This window comes from Pygocentrus nattereri, chromosome 28 (assembly GCF_015220715.1).
Source record: "Pygocentrus nattereri isolate fPygNat1 chromosome 28, fPygNat1.pri, whole genome shotgun sequence".
NCBI lineage: Eukaryota > Metazoa > Chordata > Actinopteri > Characiformes > Serrasalmidae > Pygocentrus > Pygocentrus nattereri.
Window position 1 is genome coordinate 17,405,420 of NC_051238.1, and position 21,202 is coordinate 17,426,621.

Below are 21,202 nucleotides of genomic sequence, written 5' to 3' on the forward strand. Positions count from 1 at the left end.
TGCTACTTTTCACCTTCATGTTTTTGTCTTAACTTTTACATTACCATTTCGCAACCTCTCTTTTTGTCTTAGAATACAGAAGAGGGATATATGTAAATCTGTGTTCTGATTGGCTGATGTGTATTGTGCCAAAGTCAAAAAGTAGTTCAGGCTCCTAATAAGTTCAATATAAATGCTATAGGCTGAATATATAAATGCACTGGGTTTTGTGATGCAAAAAAACAAAACAAAAACAAAAACAAAAAAACAATACATTCAGAAGGGGCTGTTTTTGCAGATGCATGTCTGAATGTGGACTGTTTGGACTTTGGCATGAATGGTACAAACACCAGACATATTTCTTATATAAATAAATAAATGAATGAATGAAAACACTTCCTATTTATTTAATGATATTTTTTTTGGAGCAACACCATAAAAGAACCATAAAGAAACCATCAATGGATTTCTGTGAACATAAGTGCGAAAAAGGCCTGAAGAATCTTCACATCATGTAAAGGTTCTAAACCAACTAATGAAAACCAACATAACGTGAATGTTCTAAACCCTTCAAGGGATTCCCTAAAACCACACCTCCAAGCCAAGAACAACTACTTCACTTTATTTTTCAGAACATCCTAAAGTACATCGTGATCTCTCAAACCCTGACCTACTCTTTGCATTCAGATTATTTTCGATATCAAAAACAACTTCAGTTGTACCTGCAAGTTTGGCTCACGCACCTGTGAATAGAAAGAACGAGAACAGTAATCTTGATTTTTAACAGTGCTGTGAATGAGGCAAGGCTAGGTATTTTCAGGGGAGTGTAGGAGGGAGGGGGAAAAATGAAGAGATGTTTTCTTAAGGCGTAATGTCTCCTTTGGAAGTTCGATTCAGTGAGCACATTAAATGTTGAAACTCTTTGCGTGAGAACCAGTAGAGCAACACGCAAGACAGTGCAGGATTGAAACAGCCCACAGGACGAAGAAGCTCAAGTGTAAAGATATTCCAAGAAGCTTTTGAAACTCTTTACTGCGCTACAGACAAATTATTTGAGCCACTCCACAACCATCTGCCATTCTCAGTAAAGCTTTGCATATCTTTGAAGGCTAAATTCAAATCCCGAAGATCATCTGAAAATGGCAAATGGAAAAAAACAAACTAGACGTTGAGTTGTGTTCAGCATTATTGGCACCCTTGACGAAGAGCAACAAAAAAGCTGTATAGCACCCTGCATAAGCCATTATGTTAGAATTCAACCATTTAGGACAAATGCTAACAGAAGGAAAAAACAATAGTATAATTCTTAAACACAAAAACTGATGCCTGTATATATTTTTAAAGGTAAATATCATAAAATATCTTCAGGTACACTGAAAAAAAATTATGTAATGAGTAATCAAATAAAAATTTTATTCAACAATAATTCTGCCTTTAATTTTACTTACTTTTGGCTGTGGTGTGTTGATGTGTACACATTAATCATTGCATTGCATTACATTTGTCATTGCACGTTCTGGTTAAATTCAGAGGAAGCAATTTTGACATTCATCACCATGTGGAAAGAATTAAATGACGTTGATGGTCATAAATTAGATGACGAACATAACTATTATTTTCCCACTATTATGCAAAGACATTTTTTCATTAAAAATGCATTAAATGATCAGAATTATGGCTCCAGAGAATCTCTTGCCATACAGTCAAAAGCCAAAAAAATTACTGGTCACATTTAGGAAAATCTAGTTTGCATACTGTTTACCACAGGCCTCCATAAGCACAGTCACAACAACACAATAGGCTATTTGGAATAGCTGACTTACAAAAAATCTTTATTAAAAGTCAGAGATAAACTAAAGTTTCTTAAATTTTCCTAAAGGCACTGGGAGTTTAATTTCAAGAAAAAAAGCAGGAATTTTTTTTGAATGCTTGATTCACAATGAACATATGGCAATAAAAGCATTTGTCCATTTATGGTGATAAACAGCTTTTTTGTCCTTCTTTGTCAAGTGCGCCTTCTTTCTGGACCTAACTGAATGAAGGACCTACTGTTATCTTTGCAGGTAATTTACTCTTTAGGAGATGGTAATAGTTAAAGAATGAAGGATATGAGGTCATCCTATTTTACAACAGAGTACCCAAAAACATCCCCCACCCCACAACCTCTCTAAGCTCCAAAAAAGGTCAGTGAGACAGACTGAGGACTCGCTTCATTTCTCTCTCAAAGTTTTCCCATTTTGTGGTGTGATGAACGGTGCTGCAGATGGTGCAGTAATCTTTTAATCTCAGAGCTGAACAGAAAAAATTAGCCTTTGTGGCAGATAATATTGAGATGATGACTGGAAAACACAGCTGAAAAACAAGACAATGAATCAATTTCCTCCAACCATTTGTGTGACTTTTATATGGGCATATATGTGTAATCCCTTCAGTATTATTGCAAAAAAATAAAAATATATATACTCCTTGTTTCTACACTCAGTCCTTCATGTCAGCACTACTTACCATACAGATGCACTTTGTACTTCTACAGTTACAGACTGCAGTGATACTGACGTGGTGGTGTGGTAGCGTGTGCTGTGCTGGTACGAGTCGATCAGTTTTCAAACACCTCTGTGTCACTGCTGGACTGAGACTAACCAAAAATATCCAGCCAACAGCATCTCTGTATGGGCAGCATCCTTTGGCCAGTATCCTGGGACCCCTGTTGAAGGACTAGAGGATGACCAACACAAACGGTGCTGCAACAGATGAGCTATCATCTCTGATTTTACATCTACAAGGTGGACCAACAAGGTAGGAGTATCTAATAGAGTGGACAGTGAATGGAGAGTGTTGAAAAACTCCAGCAGCACTGCTGACCCACTCGCACCAGCACAACACAAACTAACATGCCACCAAAAGACCCCTCCCCCCAATAATACCTGCTCTGTGATGGTCCTTTTGGATCCTGATCATTGAGGAACAGGGCTAAAATGTGCACAGAGAAACAGACGGATCACAGTCTGTAACTGTAGAACTACAAAGTGCACCTGTATGGTAAGTTGAGCTAATAAAATGGACAGTGGCCAGTCAGTGTGTATACACAAGACAATGTCAATTATTCCAAAGAAAAGATCAAATAATAATTCACTGAAATTACGTGGAATAAATAAAAAGCCTCAATTTTGTTTGTTTTATATGAGAACCCTTCATCTGCTTGACACTGCAGCACTGTGAGCCATCCATAATTTATAAGCTCACTTTCCAGATCACTTGAACAAGTGAGCTAGCATCTGAAAGAGCATATCATATATCTTTTCAAAATACGCTTTATAAACAAAGGAGCATCCTTGTGCAACTGTAATCAGGTTGCATGAGTGAGTGTACGTTAAGGCACAATAACGCAGGAATCACAAAAACTTTGCACAAGTTCAGCTGCAGCTGGCACTAGAGTACATCATGAAGATTTTGGGGGTGAAAAATGTTATGAGGGAAGACTCCTTTACAGGGGTGTGAGGGCAGTGGATATTTCCAAATTCAAACTTAATAGCGACTGTTTTTTTTCTGCAGGGTGCTGCGGTTACCAAATCCCACAATGCCATTAAAAAAAGCATCATGAAACAAGACACAGGTTCATATATATTTTATATAATGTATCAAACTAAAACTAATACAGCATCAAACTTAAAAAGGGACAAAAGGGGTGGCAAAAAAAAGAAAAACCTGACCAGAAAGGACCTGTTGTTTATCGAGCAGTTGAGATTAAAACCAGGTCTGATCACCTGTATGGAGGAGAGGGGGTTGAATAAGAGGGCAGCTGGCACTCCATAGGGACGTGGCCAAAGAGCAAGGGATCCAATGGAGCGAGAGAGTGGAGATAGTCCAGCGTTCTCCAGGAAAAGTCTTTTTGCTTTTCATTTTTCATCTTTTTGTTCTTTTTTTGGTCATTTTTATGCTTTTTTTCCATGTCAACACAAAATCAGGTCTAAAAAGCAGCCAAAGTGGAACATCTCATCTGTGATGTCGCTATAGGTCTCCTCACTGCTTTTTTTTTCTTTTTTCCATTATCTTACCAGTGGGTGGAGAAAAAAAAACATGACACTGCAGTTGTGTGTGTTTCTGTATCTCTGTGCTTGTGAAAGCTTCAGTGTGCATATAACGTACACTCAGTAATCATGTACGTCGTGTGTGTGTGAGTGTGTGTTTGTGTGTCTGTTCGCTGTGGACACCATGCTAAAGATCGTCACTGTTTGTGATTTGTCCAAGTGCAGAGTCAGTTCTACTCTTTGGCCTCCAGGAACAGAGTCTCCTGAGGGAAGAGCTTGGCTTCCAACAGTGTCCATGCCGGGTCAAGCTGTGTTATCTGTGAAGAAAGAGACAGATTACACAAGGTGTTCGAACTAGAACTACAACAACATCACTTTATTGTACAAAACTTAATTCCAAAAAAGTACATGGGACAGTAGGCGAAATGCTAATTAAAACAGAAGGCAGTGATGTATAGATGGATGGATGGATTGATGGATGGATGGTAGAAATTGATGCCTACAACATATAAAAGTTGAGACGGGCACATTTTAATACTTCTGAAAAATGTTGAGACAATTGATGTAATGATGCTTAGGTATGAAGCATCCAGGAATGAACAAGTATGTGTTGAGGCTCGCCACTCTGCCAAAAACTTGTCCACAAATATGTTCCTCAATGAGTGACTGCAAGAATTTTAGGTATTTCAACTAAACTGCAGAAAATAATTCAACAGATTCAGGAAATCCAGAAAAATGTGTGCATAAAGTGCAGGGCCAAAAAACACAACTAAAAGGTCTGTGACCTCAGAGGGAGCTACTTTAAATAACCTGCATGTTTTTGTGAACAAAGAAATGACCACATGGGCTCAGGAATACTTTGAGAAACCAAATGTCAAAAAACAAATAAATGTCATTGCCTCCACAAATGGAAGATTGTACTATGCACAGGAGAAGCCATAAGTCAGTAATGTCCAGAAACACTACAGACTTTTCTGGGATCAAGTTCAAATAGACTGATGTAGAGTGGAAACATTTATTGTGGCCTTATGAGTCAATCTTTCAAAATTATTTATGGAAATAATGGATGTGTTATCTGGGCCAAAGAAAAAAAGAGCAGCCAGCATGAATTTAAAAAGAAAGCATTAACCCAAAGAGGGAGTGTGTTATTGTGAAATAACATCCCTTCAAATGTTCAACCTTGAGTGTTATATTGCTTTTATACAACAGGTAAATAAGCAAAATAAGAAATACATTACCTGGACCATGAATATGGCCTTAAATATGTTTAAATGTTAGCAATTCCTTCTGCAAAATTATAGGTCCTTAACAAGCAGCATGTTGCTATGTCAGAGTAATTAAGTCCACTCACTTGCTGCACAGTATGCTGTTAGCCTTGCTTTTCGAATTACGGACTAAGCCATAAAACTTTTGCAATATCAAGTTTAGCTCAGTTTCATCAATTTTTGCTAGATCAAATTTAATGTTGTTTTATTCCAGCCAGTCTGTAAAGCATCTTACAGGCCATATTGTTTGGCGAATGGTAATTGGTTCATGTGACTAATTCCAGGTTGTTTAAGTATTCTTCTGTCACAGCTGCCAACTGAAAAGCTTGCTCAGTGGTAATGACAGCATTCTAACCGTGCTGTTATTTATGGTGAAACATCAGCATGGTTAGAACGCTTCTGAACCAATCAGCTTGTGTAGCCAGAACTAACTCTTGTATTAATACACATATTGAAGCAATATATGCTGACTTCTAGAAGATGTCTTTTTCAGTGACACTGTGGATGACAACTTCAAGTCACATGCAAGTCACAACAGCATCTCTTTATAATCTCTTGATAATTTGGTAATGTGGATGCTAGACTGGCCCTACCACAATCTCGATTCTCCTGAAAACATGTGGCGCATTTTGAAGTGCAAAATATAACAACTTGCATGACATGAGAACACCAAAAAATTCCACTTTCCTAACTGGATCACTCAATGATTATTGTGCGTTATTAAAACGAAAGGTGATGTAGCACAGTAGTACACATGCTCCTTTCATAACTTTCTTTGGAATGTGTTGTTTACATTGAATTTGGAATTGGTGTGTATTGACCAAAAATGAACAAAAAAAATGATTAATGTTCATAGGATTAAACATTGAATGTGTTTTGTACCGTTTTCAATTTAATGTAGGTCAAACAGAATGTACTAAAACTGCTTTCTGTTTTTGAACATACTGGTCCCAACTTTTCTGAATCTGAGGTTTGTATTAAAGACAGTTTTGAGCCGCTATAGACGCTGCAAGACACAGGTGCATTAAAATGTCACGTGTAAACAAGTAAATGTATACAAATAAAGGGAGTATTCACTAATCATGTTGTGGTCACATTCTTATACTATTACATTCTCTTTGTTAAGTGCATGTATAGTTGATTGCTTGCTGTGTGTGGGCTAGACTTGGCCATTTCTTCTGGAGTGTGCGCTGTGTGGGGTCTGTGTCTCTGACATCATGAAGCAGGGGCGCAGTAATATGATCACGTCACCGTAAACGCAGTGTCCTGTTTCCCTCAGAGATTGAATCTGTTTGTTATTACACATGCACCAATCCAAAGCAAATACAATGGCGACACCACAGGGGCTATGTGGCAGACCTAGAACACATTAGCCACTGCTAATCTACAAAACAAGATGTGTCTGATGGCCTTTCCTGACCACAGAGGAAAAAGAGTGCTAAAAGAAAACTGATTTAAAGTGGTTAAATTATTTTGTGATCCATAACCTAGCCACAACAGGATAAAAATTTTGTACATGCTCACAAATATTGTCTAAGTGTAGCCTTAGACAGAAAGAGAAAGCGTTAATGAGTGTTTGAGTGAGAGCTGACTGCAGTGAGCTAATAGCAGGTAGTTCTCCTGTTACATAGGCCCTGTGTTCACACCTGTGTGTCCCATACCATGCAGTCACAGTGATCTCAGCACAGGGCATTAACAGCAGCCTCATTAAGGCCTCTATTTCAAGCTCTCCAGACCTCCTACTCTTACCCTCCACCAGCAATTAACCTACCAGACTTTACAATGCCAGGCAGCACAGCAATAGCAGCAGCGAATGAAGCCTGACTCTTAACTGTACTTTCACTTTCACACTTCAGTCATCAAGGTTCATATAACATGAAAGCAAATTCAGAGATCTCCTGACCTTATTAATCTACTGTATTATTGAGATACACTAAACTTGCAGTTTGTTTGTTTTTTTGTTTTTTTTTAATTAAAAGGAGGTTATACCTATGTTGCACATTTACTCACTGGTCATTTTTTCAGGTACACTTGCCATATAGGCCAATCTTATCTGCAAAGGCTTAATTCCAACAAAGTACAAGCACACATGATCAACTGTTTGAAGACTGAGACCAACTAAGTAAACAGGTCACATCAAAAGTGCCTGCACTCACACTGGCTCTTCCACAGATAAAACCGGGACACTCTTGATAAGTGGAGTATCTCAGTAGCTCATCCATTTCTGCATAATTTGTAAGGCACCCTCTACCCCATCGATAATGATTGGATAATGGATAACTTCCATAAGAGCAATGCTATGGCATGGATCTCATGGTTATGGCATGTCAGTTTGTGTGGTGCTTTTTTCTTAGGGATGCAACAATGTGGGAATTTGGAGTAAGGTGCCAGTGTATAATATCTTTCATGTACATATATGCCAGTGTTGCTATCAATATATCTACAAAATGGAGAAATTAGAGGTATATTTATCTGGATTAGCATTACAGAGACATTTTGTATGTTTCTGTAGGGTTTTAAATTGGGTAAAAGTAATAGAACGCAGACATTTTAACAAAATAGCCTGCACCACCTAAACATTCTGCTATTCCAAACTGCATGTCCTCAAATATTCTTTTGAAATAAGCCAACTCTAAGCATCTGCCCAGTACACATATTTTTTCAAAGCAAATAAATGCCAATTCAGATGTGATGCCAATATCATCGCACATCCTTGTTTCCCCCCCCCCCCAAGTTTGTTGAGAATAGTCTGACAACCAAAAATACCCACTTCTTTCTAATTGTACATGAAAAGTATGTCTAAGTGCCAATTAATGTGCATAGTGTTTAAATACCCAAGCAAAGCTCACCAAGTTCAAAAAGGTCAGTAATTTTATACCTCAAAAATGCACCTCTATGGTAGCTATGAGTGTAGGTACAAAGTATGTGTATTTAATAAACTAACAGTGCAGTGTAGATCAAGTGTGTGCAGCAGATTTGTCTTGCCAACAGATGTTCATTGCTTAAACCTGCATTAAGTGGCAGTTTTCTACATCAAAATTACATCAACACCACAGACGTTGACTAATTATCCCTTTGATTGTTTTCAGAATTGCACTAAAATGCGGAATTCACATTCACATCAGGGTGTCTTATTAGAACAGGGCTGTTTAGTGCATGCCCTTGGGTGGAACTGCTGTTGAACTGACGGATGTCAGTGAGATCAGAGTAGGTCGAGCTTCTCTGGGGACGGGAGTGATGGCACACCAATAACAGCACATTTGCTCTGTTGCCCCTAAACTCATCTGAGCGTGTGAGTGCTGCCCTTTGTTCCTCAAGGTGACCTGGGGGTGCGGCATGACACCGGGAGGAGGTGGCACTCAACAGCAGGAGTAGGGTGAGGCGACACTAGCACAAGGTTTGCAATGGGGAGGGAAATAATGGGAGCGAGAGAGAGGAAAGAACAAATATGACAGAGATGAAGAGAGTGGCAAGACGGTGCTGCAAAAAAAACTCTACTTTCCTTCCCTCCTCCAGCACACCACTTCACAAATGCTGCCTATGTAAATGAACTTGAACGTGCTGCTATAACACCCCAGCATCAGGTAGAAGCAAATGAGGGTGCAGGGTGAAGCATGTGTGGCTGCGTTTTGATGACTGTTCTCTTTAATAAGAGAAGAAAAAAAAGGAGAGAAACAAGGTGGCACTCTATGGCAGGAGACAGATGCCATGGGTGATTGTTTACATTGTTATCCAATTAACAGACCATAAGAGCAGAAGCATCTGTCAACAAACAAAGCTGTTGTTTTTCCTCCCCTCAACTTGTCCTTCTCGCTCTCTTCCCCCCTCCTGCACTCTCTCCTCTCTGCATTACTTGTTTGTTTCTCCAGAACCTTCTGCTTGCCCTTAACCAATTATATTAGACTAATCGGTGCAACACTGATCACAGCAGCGAACACACACACACACACACACATATATACACACACATACACACACACAATGCAAACAAACAAAGGAAGCTCATTTCAGGACGGAGTACTTCATCTCTCCGTAATCCCATGAAGGGTTATTAAAAGGGAAGAAGTGGCTGCGAGAGTTAGTAGAGTGTTGCATGGCTGCTGGCTGTTTTCTTTAGCCCCTGATGATGCTGATGGCAGGTAATCCCTTTAAACCTTTAACAAACTCATCGTGAACGGCCCCACACAGTCCAACAAAAACAAGGCAGACGGCTGCCCTAGTGACCAGAAAGAGCAAGAGAGATGAACAGAGAGATAAAATAGATACAGCAGGCAGACTAACATGCAGACAGTATGTATTTGACTTGTGCCAGGGCATGCTATCAATGTGAGACCATGCTAAAGTGCACAGCGAAATCGCTCAGTGCTAAAACTGACTCCTACAGAGTTCAATTTACATTGACAGAGTTTAATTAGGTTCAGCTCTGTAGGAGCTAATTCAGTGCTGCTAATTTCACTATGTAGGCAGTGAACAAAAATGTTTAATGAAGGCTGTATCTAGAATCAAAAACACACCAGTATTAAAGAAAGCATCCACGAATAAAAGAGGGAGAGTAATTGCTTCTGCAAGTCTCTTTATGGACACGTTTAACAAAACACCTTTGTTTTCCTATGTGACGTAGTTGTACATGCTGCAGAACCAGGATTTACTGATATTATCTGCAGCTGCCAAAGTCGCAAAATTAATTTCAGTAAAAGTATGTTTAAGGATTAGCATGATCAATACAATGGTACAAACTAATTAAAATCACAATACTGAGCTTTCATAATAAAGCAGGTGGGTGCTATGAAGACGAGCCTGCAGAGCAAACCTTGCAAAGGCGTACTGCAGCAGAAAACAAACTAGATTAGAATGGCACAGATCCTGAAGCACGCAATCAAAACATTTAAACTAAATTAACAATGAACTCAGAAGCCGAGTCCTCACTGATGCAATCCTGGCTTTGTTGAGCTACGCATCACCACTTCAAAAGCCAGTCTGATAAATATTGCAGTTCATTAGTGGGAATCAAAGGGCTGGCCCATATGCCACAAAGGAGTCAGAGGAAAATAAATAGTGGACAGGCAATATAGTGGTTTCCAAACAGGGCAAAATGTGCAGCTGAAACAACGCGTTTGTAATGAAGCCATTTAGGGCCCTTCACCATTAATTAAAACCCAATAGCCAGGTCTGAGTTAGCACCAGGTTTGTGGAGTGTTTATTTAGCCAATTAGGAAAGCAGTGGGAGATCATTATCAGCCTGCAGGAGGGGTGCAGGGCGTTAGCGTTAGCTGAGCTGAAGCATGGCTGGAGTGGGGGTCACAGGAAGAGAGAAGGGTGTCAATCCCTGGCAGAGCCCACGGCCCTGCCTCCTGGCTAGCCTTTAGCAAGGATGAGAGAGGGGCTCTGCACACTACAGGCCAGCATCCAAGCCAAACACAGAAACACAAGCTCAGGCCAACACCGGAGACATAAACCTTAACCATACTTTAAAATTATGAGAAGGGACAAAAAGAAGAAAAAAAATTCTCTTACACAGAAATTGTAGTCAAATCAAAACTTGTAGACACTGCCTTTTTTATTCTAGTATTAATTCCTCTTCTTATTATTAAATTATTATTGAAAAGCTGGAAACCAGTCTGATTACAGATTTAATATGCCAGTCCTGTGCAAATGTACAGGCTTTGAATAATTAGAAGAAAAGTAAAAACTAGCAGTAATCACTGGTATTAACTAGCAATATAAAGTACAATGTCATAAGAAGTCATAATAACCAGTATGAAGCTAATAAAAGGAAGCCCTCAAACCAAAGCGATTTTAGATATTTTCATGTGAACGTTGTGGTAGGTGATTCTAAAATGACTGAGAAAATGGTATAGCATTATTACTTCAAGAATGAAGTAACAAATAATAATAATAATCAGAAAAATCACAAAAGCATTTTACAAATATTTCTGCAAATATGTTATGTAAAATAAAGACAAAATTAATAGGCAGTCAAGCTCAATACACAGTTTTAGGAAGCATCTGAATACATCTCTTTAATTGAGCTTTTACTTAAATTCATATCTTGTTTTTTTTGTACTTTTTGTACTTTGAATTTTTTTTAAAAACATGATCCATGTCAAATACTGCACGGTATAGTAGAACAAACTACATAAAATTTTGTCTGTACAGCACTATAATGTTACTTCATATACTTAGATTTTTATAACAAAAGAATTATAAATGCATAATTGTAGTATATTTTTTATCATTTATTAACTTGTTCTTAACATACTTGTCTAGAAACACTTTTGGTGTTGAATTTACAATATCTAAATCTACATTAATTACCATCTATAAAACAATCTATTCATTTGAAAAGCAATTTCAAACTTTTGAACTGCAGTGTATACGGACTCTCAACATCCAGATAACCATGTGGCATTAAAAGACGGTCAGAATGAGGAATGATGGCCTATGGAACTCTGGCATTGCATTAAAGAGCATATGAATAGATGGAGAAAGCAGAAGCTAGTGCTAATCCCTCCTCCAGCTCTATCCCAACGAGTGCAGGTGCACGAAGAGAAGGAGAGAGCAAACAGGACCTGACAAAGCACTAGCCTTGCTGCGGCACGGACAGTGAGAGAAACAACAGCATTCAAAACACTCTTCTCTCTCACTCCCTCTCCTACGCCTGCTCTGTTTAATCACTCTTATTGCTGGCAATTAGCTTGCTTTCGGGTGTGAGGAGGAGAAAAGGGGGGGGGCGAAAGAGAGAATGAAAGGGAGGACAAGATGAAGTTTAAACATTTGTGCAGAATTACAAATGCAATAGTGCTGCATGCTCTAATCCCGAGGGAGGGATGGAGAAAGTCTGTGGAAGAGATAATTTTAATTAGAGGAAGGAGAGCAAGAGAGAGGGAGAGAGAGAAAGGATTAAACTTGGGCACTGTGTTCACACTCAGAAACACTGCCAGTCTTTCTGCACTCAACTCCTCAAACTCACTCCAGCACTGGATACACTTTACCACATAGATAACTCTCCTCTGTTCCAAAACAAAAGTTTCTGAGCTCTGAATGAACTGTATGCGATGTTTTTTCCAAATTTATTTTAATATGGAAATGTATGTGTATATTATTGTTCACATAAGTTTATAATACTAGCAAAAACAATCATATTATGAGCTTATTTTTACATGATCGTTTTTCAACCTCTTATTATCACTTAGAATTAAATTGGCTGTTCTGGTTACTGTGCCTTTCAGACAGCTATAAATGGTCTGTGTTCTAACTGGTCGCCTTGTATTGTGACTTATTCACAAATCAGTCCAAGCTAAAACACTGCTTATATCTTCATGAATTCTAAACCGCTGTAGGATAAATAGGGTTAATGTCAATGTAAATGTAGTGTTGTTTTTGGTGACATCAGAAACAATGAATTCAAAATGTGTTGCAGTTCAGTTTCCACATATGGACTGTATGAACTGGGTAGTGAACAGATTCTAAAATTTTAACATTGTTGACATACGACATCAAACTCAGTTGTTCCATGACATGGGCATTTTAAGTCCTTATTATGCATGATATACTTTGAAAAGGGTATTGTAACATAATTCATCACAGTATGACAATCACAAGATTTTCTCACAAAATTATGAAATATCATCATACAGCCAATCCCTAATTCACATATGCAAATATTGGCAATAATCTATCTGTTAACAATAAATAATGAATAGATAAGCCTAAAAATCAAGAAAGCGATATAAAAAAATGAAGAGTTCTTGAAACCTGAACGAAGCCACTGTAAAACTCGTATGCACACTTATGTGCACACACATCAACTGAATTCTGTACTAATGCACAGAGATATGAAAAAAAGTGTTCCTTGCATGGGCTGTCGACTGTAGTATTGACCAGAGGGGCCAGAAATCTACATGTATACAAAGTAAACAGCCTAAAACTACTGGGAAAAAAAAAAAACGTAAAAAAACACTATACATAAGAATCCAGTATCGTTTAAACTGAGGCACTCATAAGTATACAATGTCAAATTCATGACTAAAAAGTTGACATGAAATGACTGGAATATCCACCTTATTTATACACCCCATGAGTGTATAATGCTAACTATATCGTAAAGTGACAAATGTGGGAATAAAAAAATAAAAATAAATTTACTACTGGGATGATCGAATGCTTTTGTGCCAGTGTTAGAAATCGATCAATAGAAACCTGAAACTGTGTGTGAGAAACTTTAGTCAGAGGATTCTATTTATAGCCTACACAACTTACTTGTGCTAATAAAGTTATAAACTGTGGTTTTTCAAGCAGTCATTAGGATACCACATTCATTTTTCCTTTAAAGCTCTGCACCTTGTTTAGAGTTTTAAACTCGTAATATTTCTGTTCTTGCTATACTTTCAGCTACATGCAGTTGGAACGACTGTTGCAAACTGCGTGTTGTCCCAGAAATAACTCAGACATTTAGTGGGATTTGGGCTGTCACGATCATGAAATTTTAGCTGATGATTAATTAAATAACTGTTCATAAGGATTTAATTGTCTTTCCTTGTTCACTGTTTGCATAAGTAAAAAAAACTCATTCTGTATGATAAACTTTAGAATTAATTACAACACAAAGAAACATGAGCGCTGCGCTCTAAGCATGTCTAAGTACCAAGTCAGATTTTTTTCCCCACATAAGCCCCATTATGTCAATGAATGCATTTCTTTTATTATCTGAATGCTCACATTTTGTTTGTGGCAGCGTAATTGTGAAATCTAATGACTGTGGAAAATGATTGCAGTCAGCTTAAACAGGCTGAGCTAGCTTTAGCTCAATGTACTTGCTGCGCATCCATCACACTTTTTCCTGAGAATGCACAAACTAAATAGTTATCAGTCTTATAGTTTGTGAATGTTGGCTTTTGTTGTGGTGCACCACTGCAGTTGCCACGAACACCACTATTTTTTGCTGCACTCTTCATTTTTCATTAGACCTATTCAGCAGAACCCTTTACCTATTGCTCCTCCGTGTGCACAATTCAAAAATGTTCCTGAATTTGAATAATAAACCAATCTATTCAAATAGGAAATTTGTTAATTGGAAATTAAATTAAACTGTAGCATTGATCAAACAACTGTCAGATAATGCTTACTTATTTACATCTCTAGTCATGATAACATTATGGTGTTTTTAATACTAATGTGATTGCTTGATTAGTTACTGGGTTTTTTTTTTTTTTTTTTATGGGTGCGAGTTTGTGTGTGTTTTTACAGGCACTTCCTCCCAGTCCCTGTGGGTAGGGATGGCATGCTGTCTGGGCAGGCCTGCACACTTCTCTTGATTAATGGAAAGCCCATTTCTGTTTCCATGCTGTTAATTAGCCAGGTCGTTAAGAGCAGTGCTTGTTATCTACCTGCCACAGAGCGAGTGCACCCAGCTCTCTAATGACTGCAAGCCAGAAAACACACACACACACACACACACACACACACACACACACACACAGAGGAAAAATGTGCTGACTGTATCCTAAGTAGCCAGTGCGCTTTCCTGCATCCAAGGAGCCTAATTAATATTCTGCAAATTACACATGCACTTGTGGATAGAAGTTAAAAAAACACATAAAAAATACTAATTAGTGATGCACGGATTTTAATTAATGCACAGGTGTGTTAGTATCTGTAGGGTCCTACAGTAGAGGCACACGCGTATGCAAGCACTAAGGGATTAAAGATGAGCAACAAACTCCAGCCACACGGTGGGATTAACTATCCAATTATACACTCTATTTTTCCTGCTGAGCTGTAACACTCACTCACCACACACAGGCATGCACAAAGAGAGAGCAATCCTGTCTCAGTACTGTAATTACTGCACCACAGATGGACAGGAATTAAGAGATATTGAGTCTCAGCAAGGATCTGTTCTAATATCGACTTGAGTCCAGCATGAAGAATGACGGATGATTATATATGAATTAGTTAAGAGCCGAGAGCGAACGAGGGTTGTGTTCATTCATGATTGACCAGACCGAGGTCTTTGAAATGGTGGTAAAGAATATGCGTGGGTCTAGACTTACATTTCTGCGGGGGAAGGTGGTAAGCAGTTTAAATTCATCTGATGGATAGCCTTTGGAAGCCACAAAGTCGAAGAGAACCTGCAGCTTGCAGCTGCCCAGGAAACGCCTCTCCAGGAACTCTCCGCTGGGGGTCCGAATACGTAGCTTACTGACTGGCTCTCCTTCTTCCTCATTTGGCTCTGGGGGCAAGGCCTGCTCCAATGAAAGACGAATAGCCTGGACAGAAAAATTAGGACAGCAAATTTAAGCTATGTAAAAGTGCTGCATAATGCTCGCAAATTACAAGTGATCTAACTGGAATAATACTAGCATTGTAATTAAAACACTTTTTGGAAACTGTGATTGGTCATGATGTTTACAGTACAAATTAGGACCTTATTTACATTGTAGGTTATATAAACTAATTTAACTAAATACTGGGACCAGTACATGCCAATACATTAACAATAATACATACAGTATTTTATGTAACTTTGATTAATATACATCAACTGTTTAAAAGGCACAACTACACTGTACATTTCATTGTAATAATGCAAAATCAGTCCACTTACAATTACAAAGCGACCAGCTTCATGAGCTTAAGTTAAATCAATTTAAGGACATCAGAGTTTACAGCCAGATTTCAGATTCTGAAGTTGACAAGACTTTTACTTCAATTGCTTAAATTGGAGAGCATACAATGAAATAGTTCAAGGGGTCTGAATGGAAAAGAGTCAAAGCACTAAATGAGGAGAGGAAGAGAGAGGGAGGGGGAGCTGAGCAGGGTCTCCAGTGGCTCAGAGCAGGACCTGCTGTTCCTCTGGGGTTTTCACCTCCAGCTTGTTGTTCCTGTTGTGACACCGGGTAGCATATGCTGTGACAACACGCGCCACATTTATTTACCCACCGTAATGCAATTATATTTCATCAAAGTGTACAACAGTAGCTCATTAGCAGCTGAAGGCTTTGTGTGTGCGCGTGCCGCGACCGTTCCCTCAGGTAAGAAGCCACATGGAAGGGCCTCTTTGGGGGATGAGCAGCGTCCCTCACTAGACCAAAACCCTGCCCTCCGAGTGTGTGTGCACATTTGTTTTCGTGTACTTTCAGAATGAAAATGTTATGGCTTTGCTAGAAAACGGGAGGGTATATGCATGCACACACACACACACACATACACACACACACACACACACACACACACACACACACACACACATACACACATACACACATACACACATACACACATACACACACACACACACACAGGCAGACAGACAGACGAGACTACATCATTCAAATCAAAGGGAAAAAGTAAAAAAAAAAAAAAAAGGATTTTTCAAAAATGGAGCTAAAAGTTAGAAAAGATCATTTATAACATTAACACAAGGCCTGGTAGACCACAAAAACTGTCACCAACATATAAACAGTTTTATCTTTGAGACACAGATGAAAATTTAAATCTACTACTTTCAGATCTGAAAAAAAGTCCACAGGTCTTTTCACCAATCCACTAAGAAGACATCTCAACGCTACTAGTCTGAAAGGATGTGTAGCTGTCAAGAAGCCATTACTGAAAAAAAAGAAGAAAAAATAGCAAATCAAACTAAGAAGCTGCAGATGTTCTCAGAATGATTGACTGACCATAGGCCTCAACATCACTGAATCTGTTTGGGATTACCAGGATTGTGCACAGAAGAAAACAGAATGAACTTTTAAGACGGCTGAGGCTGTAATGATGCTAAATATGATTGCAGTTTTGGTTTCTGTTAGCACTAAAAAAACAAAACAAAACAACAACTTGTTTTAGTGTATGTGTACACACACACACAAATTGGGGGGGGGGGGGCGTGGGGTGCGGCGTTCAGTGTGGTTGTGTAGCACCTGACATAAGACACAATAATGACATCACCATTCCCCCTCTTCTCTCTTCTTTTCATCCACAGCGAACACAAAAGAGCCCAAATCACAGACAGCATATCCCCTCTCTTCACTCTCTAGACTGTTTGTCTGAACTCATTGTCATCTTACATATGCACTAAGGGGCCCACGATCAGAAAGCGCGAGAGCATGTGCTTGTGTGTGTATAAGTGTTGCCGCAAAGCTTGGCCAGACTCCAGGTGGAGAGCATCATGCTGCTTTGTTTATTCATACACAATGTCAGAAAAATGAAGCAGCAGGGTGGCCAGAATGTACACATACACACAAACATACGCAGTCTACGACAGCTGTTGCCCACCACACGCTACACAGACTCCTTTTAATATCTGCCATCTTTCTACCTGAGAGCAGAGAAAATGACCCCATCGACCAAAGCAGCAGAGAAACAGACTCAACGATGGCTGGCTTATTTCTATTCTTCTTCATAGTGGCACAGAGGGAGGCAGGTTAATTGCAATTGTGCTTTGTAGCCTGTCATAGATCACAAACAGATTTATTATGTCATTTGCTCAAGGCCCACAACTGAACAAGACAGATAAAGAATACATGAGACTTCACCCGTTTCACAGTCCAGGGATTCACATCAAGAAAGCATGAAATTGTTGTCACATATGCGTGACAGCGCAATCTTTTACAGAACCGGCACAGAACAAATAACTACTGCAGGTGCTAGGTGCAGGTGATTTTATCTTTGCGTGTGTGTGTGCAGTAGCGAGTCCCTTAGGGTTCATTACAGACAGCAGGTGAGCAGCTTCATAAAACCTCGATCTCATTAAAAAAAAAAAAAAAAAAACGCGCGCTCACACACATACACACAAACTGACCTGCCACAATTACTCCCAATTGCTTTTGTCTGCATGCTTGTCTCTTGTACATGACGTATACATTAAAAAGCTTAATTCATAAAGGCCTAGAGAGAGCTATTGTGAGGTATCAAATATCTGAAGATACACTGTTGCTTACAAGCTTACACCATGGCAAAGGATTGCATGCAAAAAGAGAAAGGGACAGAACTGGACAGAGCTAATTATAAGCTTTTACTGAAGCCTGTTTAACTAATGTGACAAATCTTCTCATATAGCAGGTTCAACAACAACAGACAACGCAGCTTTATATTACTGAGTAAACACACAATGAGCATGCAATGGGGGGGGCAGGAAGCCCGAGTTATCAGCTTTCCCTTTAAACTCGAATCTGCTTTGTGCATTTTCTGTGTTGTATTGCCTTTGTGAGGCAGGGATTTAATATGAGCCTGTATGTTGTGCACTTCAATTCACTAAAGGGACAATAACATTTGTATGTGCCACAAAACAGGAGAATGACAGCATTTTCGCTCCAATTTTCCAGCAACAAGTCTGGCCTGAGCCTAAATTACTGACATATAATAAAACTAAAAAAAAAAAAACAAAACAAAAAACAAAACAAAAAAACAAAAAACCCCAAAAAGACCAGCTTTTAATCCAAATCACTTTAGCAATAATAACAATAATGATAAAAAATGGTAACTCAATTGTATGCCAAAATTGAAATAATCCCAGTAAATTTTCCTAAGTGAAAAGAAATGAGCACATCTACATGGAACAAAGTTAAATATGGCATGTTTTCTGCATCTTTTAGTCATAACAAATCGGCGTCGGAACAAAACCTTGCATCTCCAAAATGGTCATTTTATAGGAGAAGGAAAATCGTCCTTAACTTTTAATGGAAGTTAATGTCGAAATGATTCATTCTTATTATTTATCTATTTGATATATTTTAATTATTTATCTATTTATTAGTAACAATTATATAATGTGCTATATGTTTTAGACAAGCAACAATTTGTTTTCTAATGTTAAATTCAGTAAAGAAACACTAATTTTGTATTAGAATGTGCATATGTGTGTACCTTATTTTTACTTAATTTGACCAGGGGTGCCCACAATTTTGCATATGATTGTATGTACCATGTACCAAAGAAAATCATTTAAAACCATTTATCTGGGCAATAAGTGTGTTTGTGCTTGTGGAAACACCATACCATTTCAATAGAGTAATAATAAAATAGAATAATAGAATAATAGAATACTTTATCGTTAATAATTTGTTTTCAAAAAAAGGTTATTTGCTTTTTGACCAAATTTTGGTTCTTGAGTTCTCTTTGACATCCCCAGCCACTTTTTTTTGTTCAAACACATGACCAGCCCTCATTTCTTTAATGTAATGTTTTTATAAACCAAAACCAGGTAATGGATGATGATTACAATATTGGGCTTCCACAAGGAGAGATTTGGAAAAGTGTTAAAATAAACAGTGACATACATAAAATCACTATGCACTATACTAAATGTTATTTTCTTTTATTCCAACATCAGTATTTCTCTGAGCAAATAAAATACACACACAGAAACGCACACATACAAACACAAACAATATAATAATTTGAAAAAAATGGTATGCTATGCTTTTAGTAAAGATTTGGGAGAGTTATTTAAGCTGTTTTATTTGTTTTGAAGATCGGGCATTACATTTTTGGTTTAGCCGTTTGCGAGTATGAGAGTATGGTGAAATTTATGTCCATGTGGCATCATACCAATATTCACTTTTGTAATGGTACAACCCCCACCCCTACACCTAAATATACCTTCAGAGTTCATCCACACTTCACAAAATAAAGGCAGTTATTTGCTCATTTCAGCATCTGCAGAGGACATTTCTGTGACATTTTCTGGCTTTTGTTGCAATTTCAATGCAAGAGTCATTAACTTGATGCGCACCTGTCGTATGCAATTGTGTAGGTCATGTGAGAAGAAAATTGGTTGGGAAAATACCACAGTTTGTATGACAAACACTGAGGGATTCTACAAATGAATAGCAATTATGTTATTTCTGTAACAATGTCACCTGTCTTGTACGTCAAAACATTTACTGTCTAATGTATGAGTGTGCACATGAGGGGATGGTATGCTTAATAACAAATCATTCAGTCAGTTTAAATACAGTCATACCCAACATGCCATATTACAAATAGAATATATTGCATTAAGAGCCACCAAACAGCTCAACATCTGAGCTGTACTTGCCATTGAGTGTGGTAACAGTTTGGTCTACGGTTCACTATGACAACAATGGGTACTGCATAAATAGTATTAGACAGTTTTGATATCAGTATACTGTTCTTAGGAGAAAAGGTGCACCACTCACAGTCATGTGATGAAGACCTTGCTTGTAGGCAAAACATCATATTTTTAACTAAATAAATTTATTCTTTTGTTGATGATAGGCAAGTATATTTATATAGCACCTTTCATACACTGCTATCATTCAAAGTGCTTAAGAAATGAAAAAACAACCAGAAAATAGAATTGTTTAAAAATAAAAGCGAAGTAAACGTGAACAGAAAAACACACTTAAAACAACATTAAAACATAATTAAAACAATACATTTAAAATAGAAAATCATTAAATAAAAAAAATTTTTAATTAAATCAGGGTGGTTAAATAATCAAATTAAAAATGAAAGTTCAGTCTAGGACAAAGAAAGTGCCATTACAGAGGAAATGGGGCTAGAGATACTAAGAGTGTTTTAAACTGAACTGAAAGCTTGCTCAAATAGGAATGTTTTAAGCCTGGTTTTAAAAGTGTCTAGTGTCCAAGCTTTTTAATGCTTTCTGTCAACTGGTTCCATTTAAGAGCAGGACAGAAGCTAAAGGCTGCTTCTCCGTGGCTACTGTTTACCTTCAGCAGGACTACCTGCCTAGTTCCTAATGATCTGAGAGTGAGTGTTGCACCTTTTCAAATGAGTACTTTTTTGAATTTCTGCAGGACCTCACCTGAAGTTGATGGAAGCACATTTTTTTCATCTTGTTATGAAAGTAAACTTTGACATCTTTATCACAAAAATTAAACTTTACCTCTCGTTCTTCTTCTTGCTCTTTTCTGATTCGTTCCTGACGTACTTGTTCTGCCTCTTCCC

The 21,202-nt window shown here is 38.1% G+C and overlaps 1 protein-coding gene across 1 annotated transcript in view; it reads right to left on the reverse strand.

Annotated features, from left to right (window-relative positions):
* Nucleotides 1-2,243: 2,243 nt before the first annotated feature.
* Nucleotides 2,244-21,202, reverse strand: part of faf1 (Fas (TNFRSF6) associated factor 1) — an 86,600-nt gene continuing 67,641 nt past the window's right edge. Inside the window, exons 17-19 of the mRNA XM_017693542.2 lie at nucleotides 21,141-21,202; nucleotides 15,325-15,540; nucleotides 2,244-4,324 (exon numbers count right to left, since the gene is read on the reverse strand). The exon at nucleotides 21,141-21,202 is cut by the window's right edge and continues 16 nt beyond it. Coding sequence (XP_017549031.1) covers nucleotides 4,241-4,324; nucleotides 15,325-15,540; nucleotides 21,141-21,202 — 362 coding nt within the window. The 3' untranslated portion in view covers nucleotides 2,244-4,240. The remainder of the gene's footprint in view (nucleotides 4,325-15,324; nucleotides 15,541-21,140) is intronic.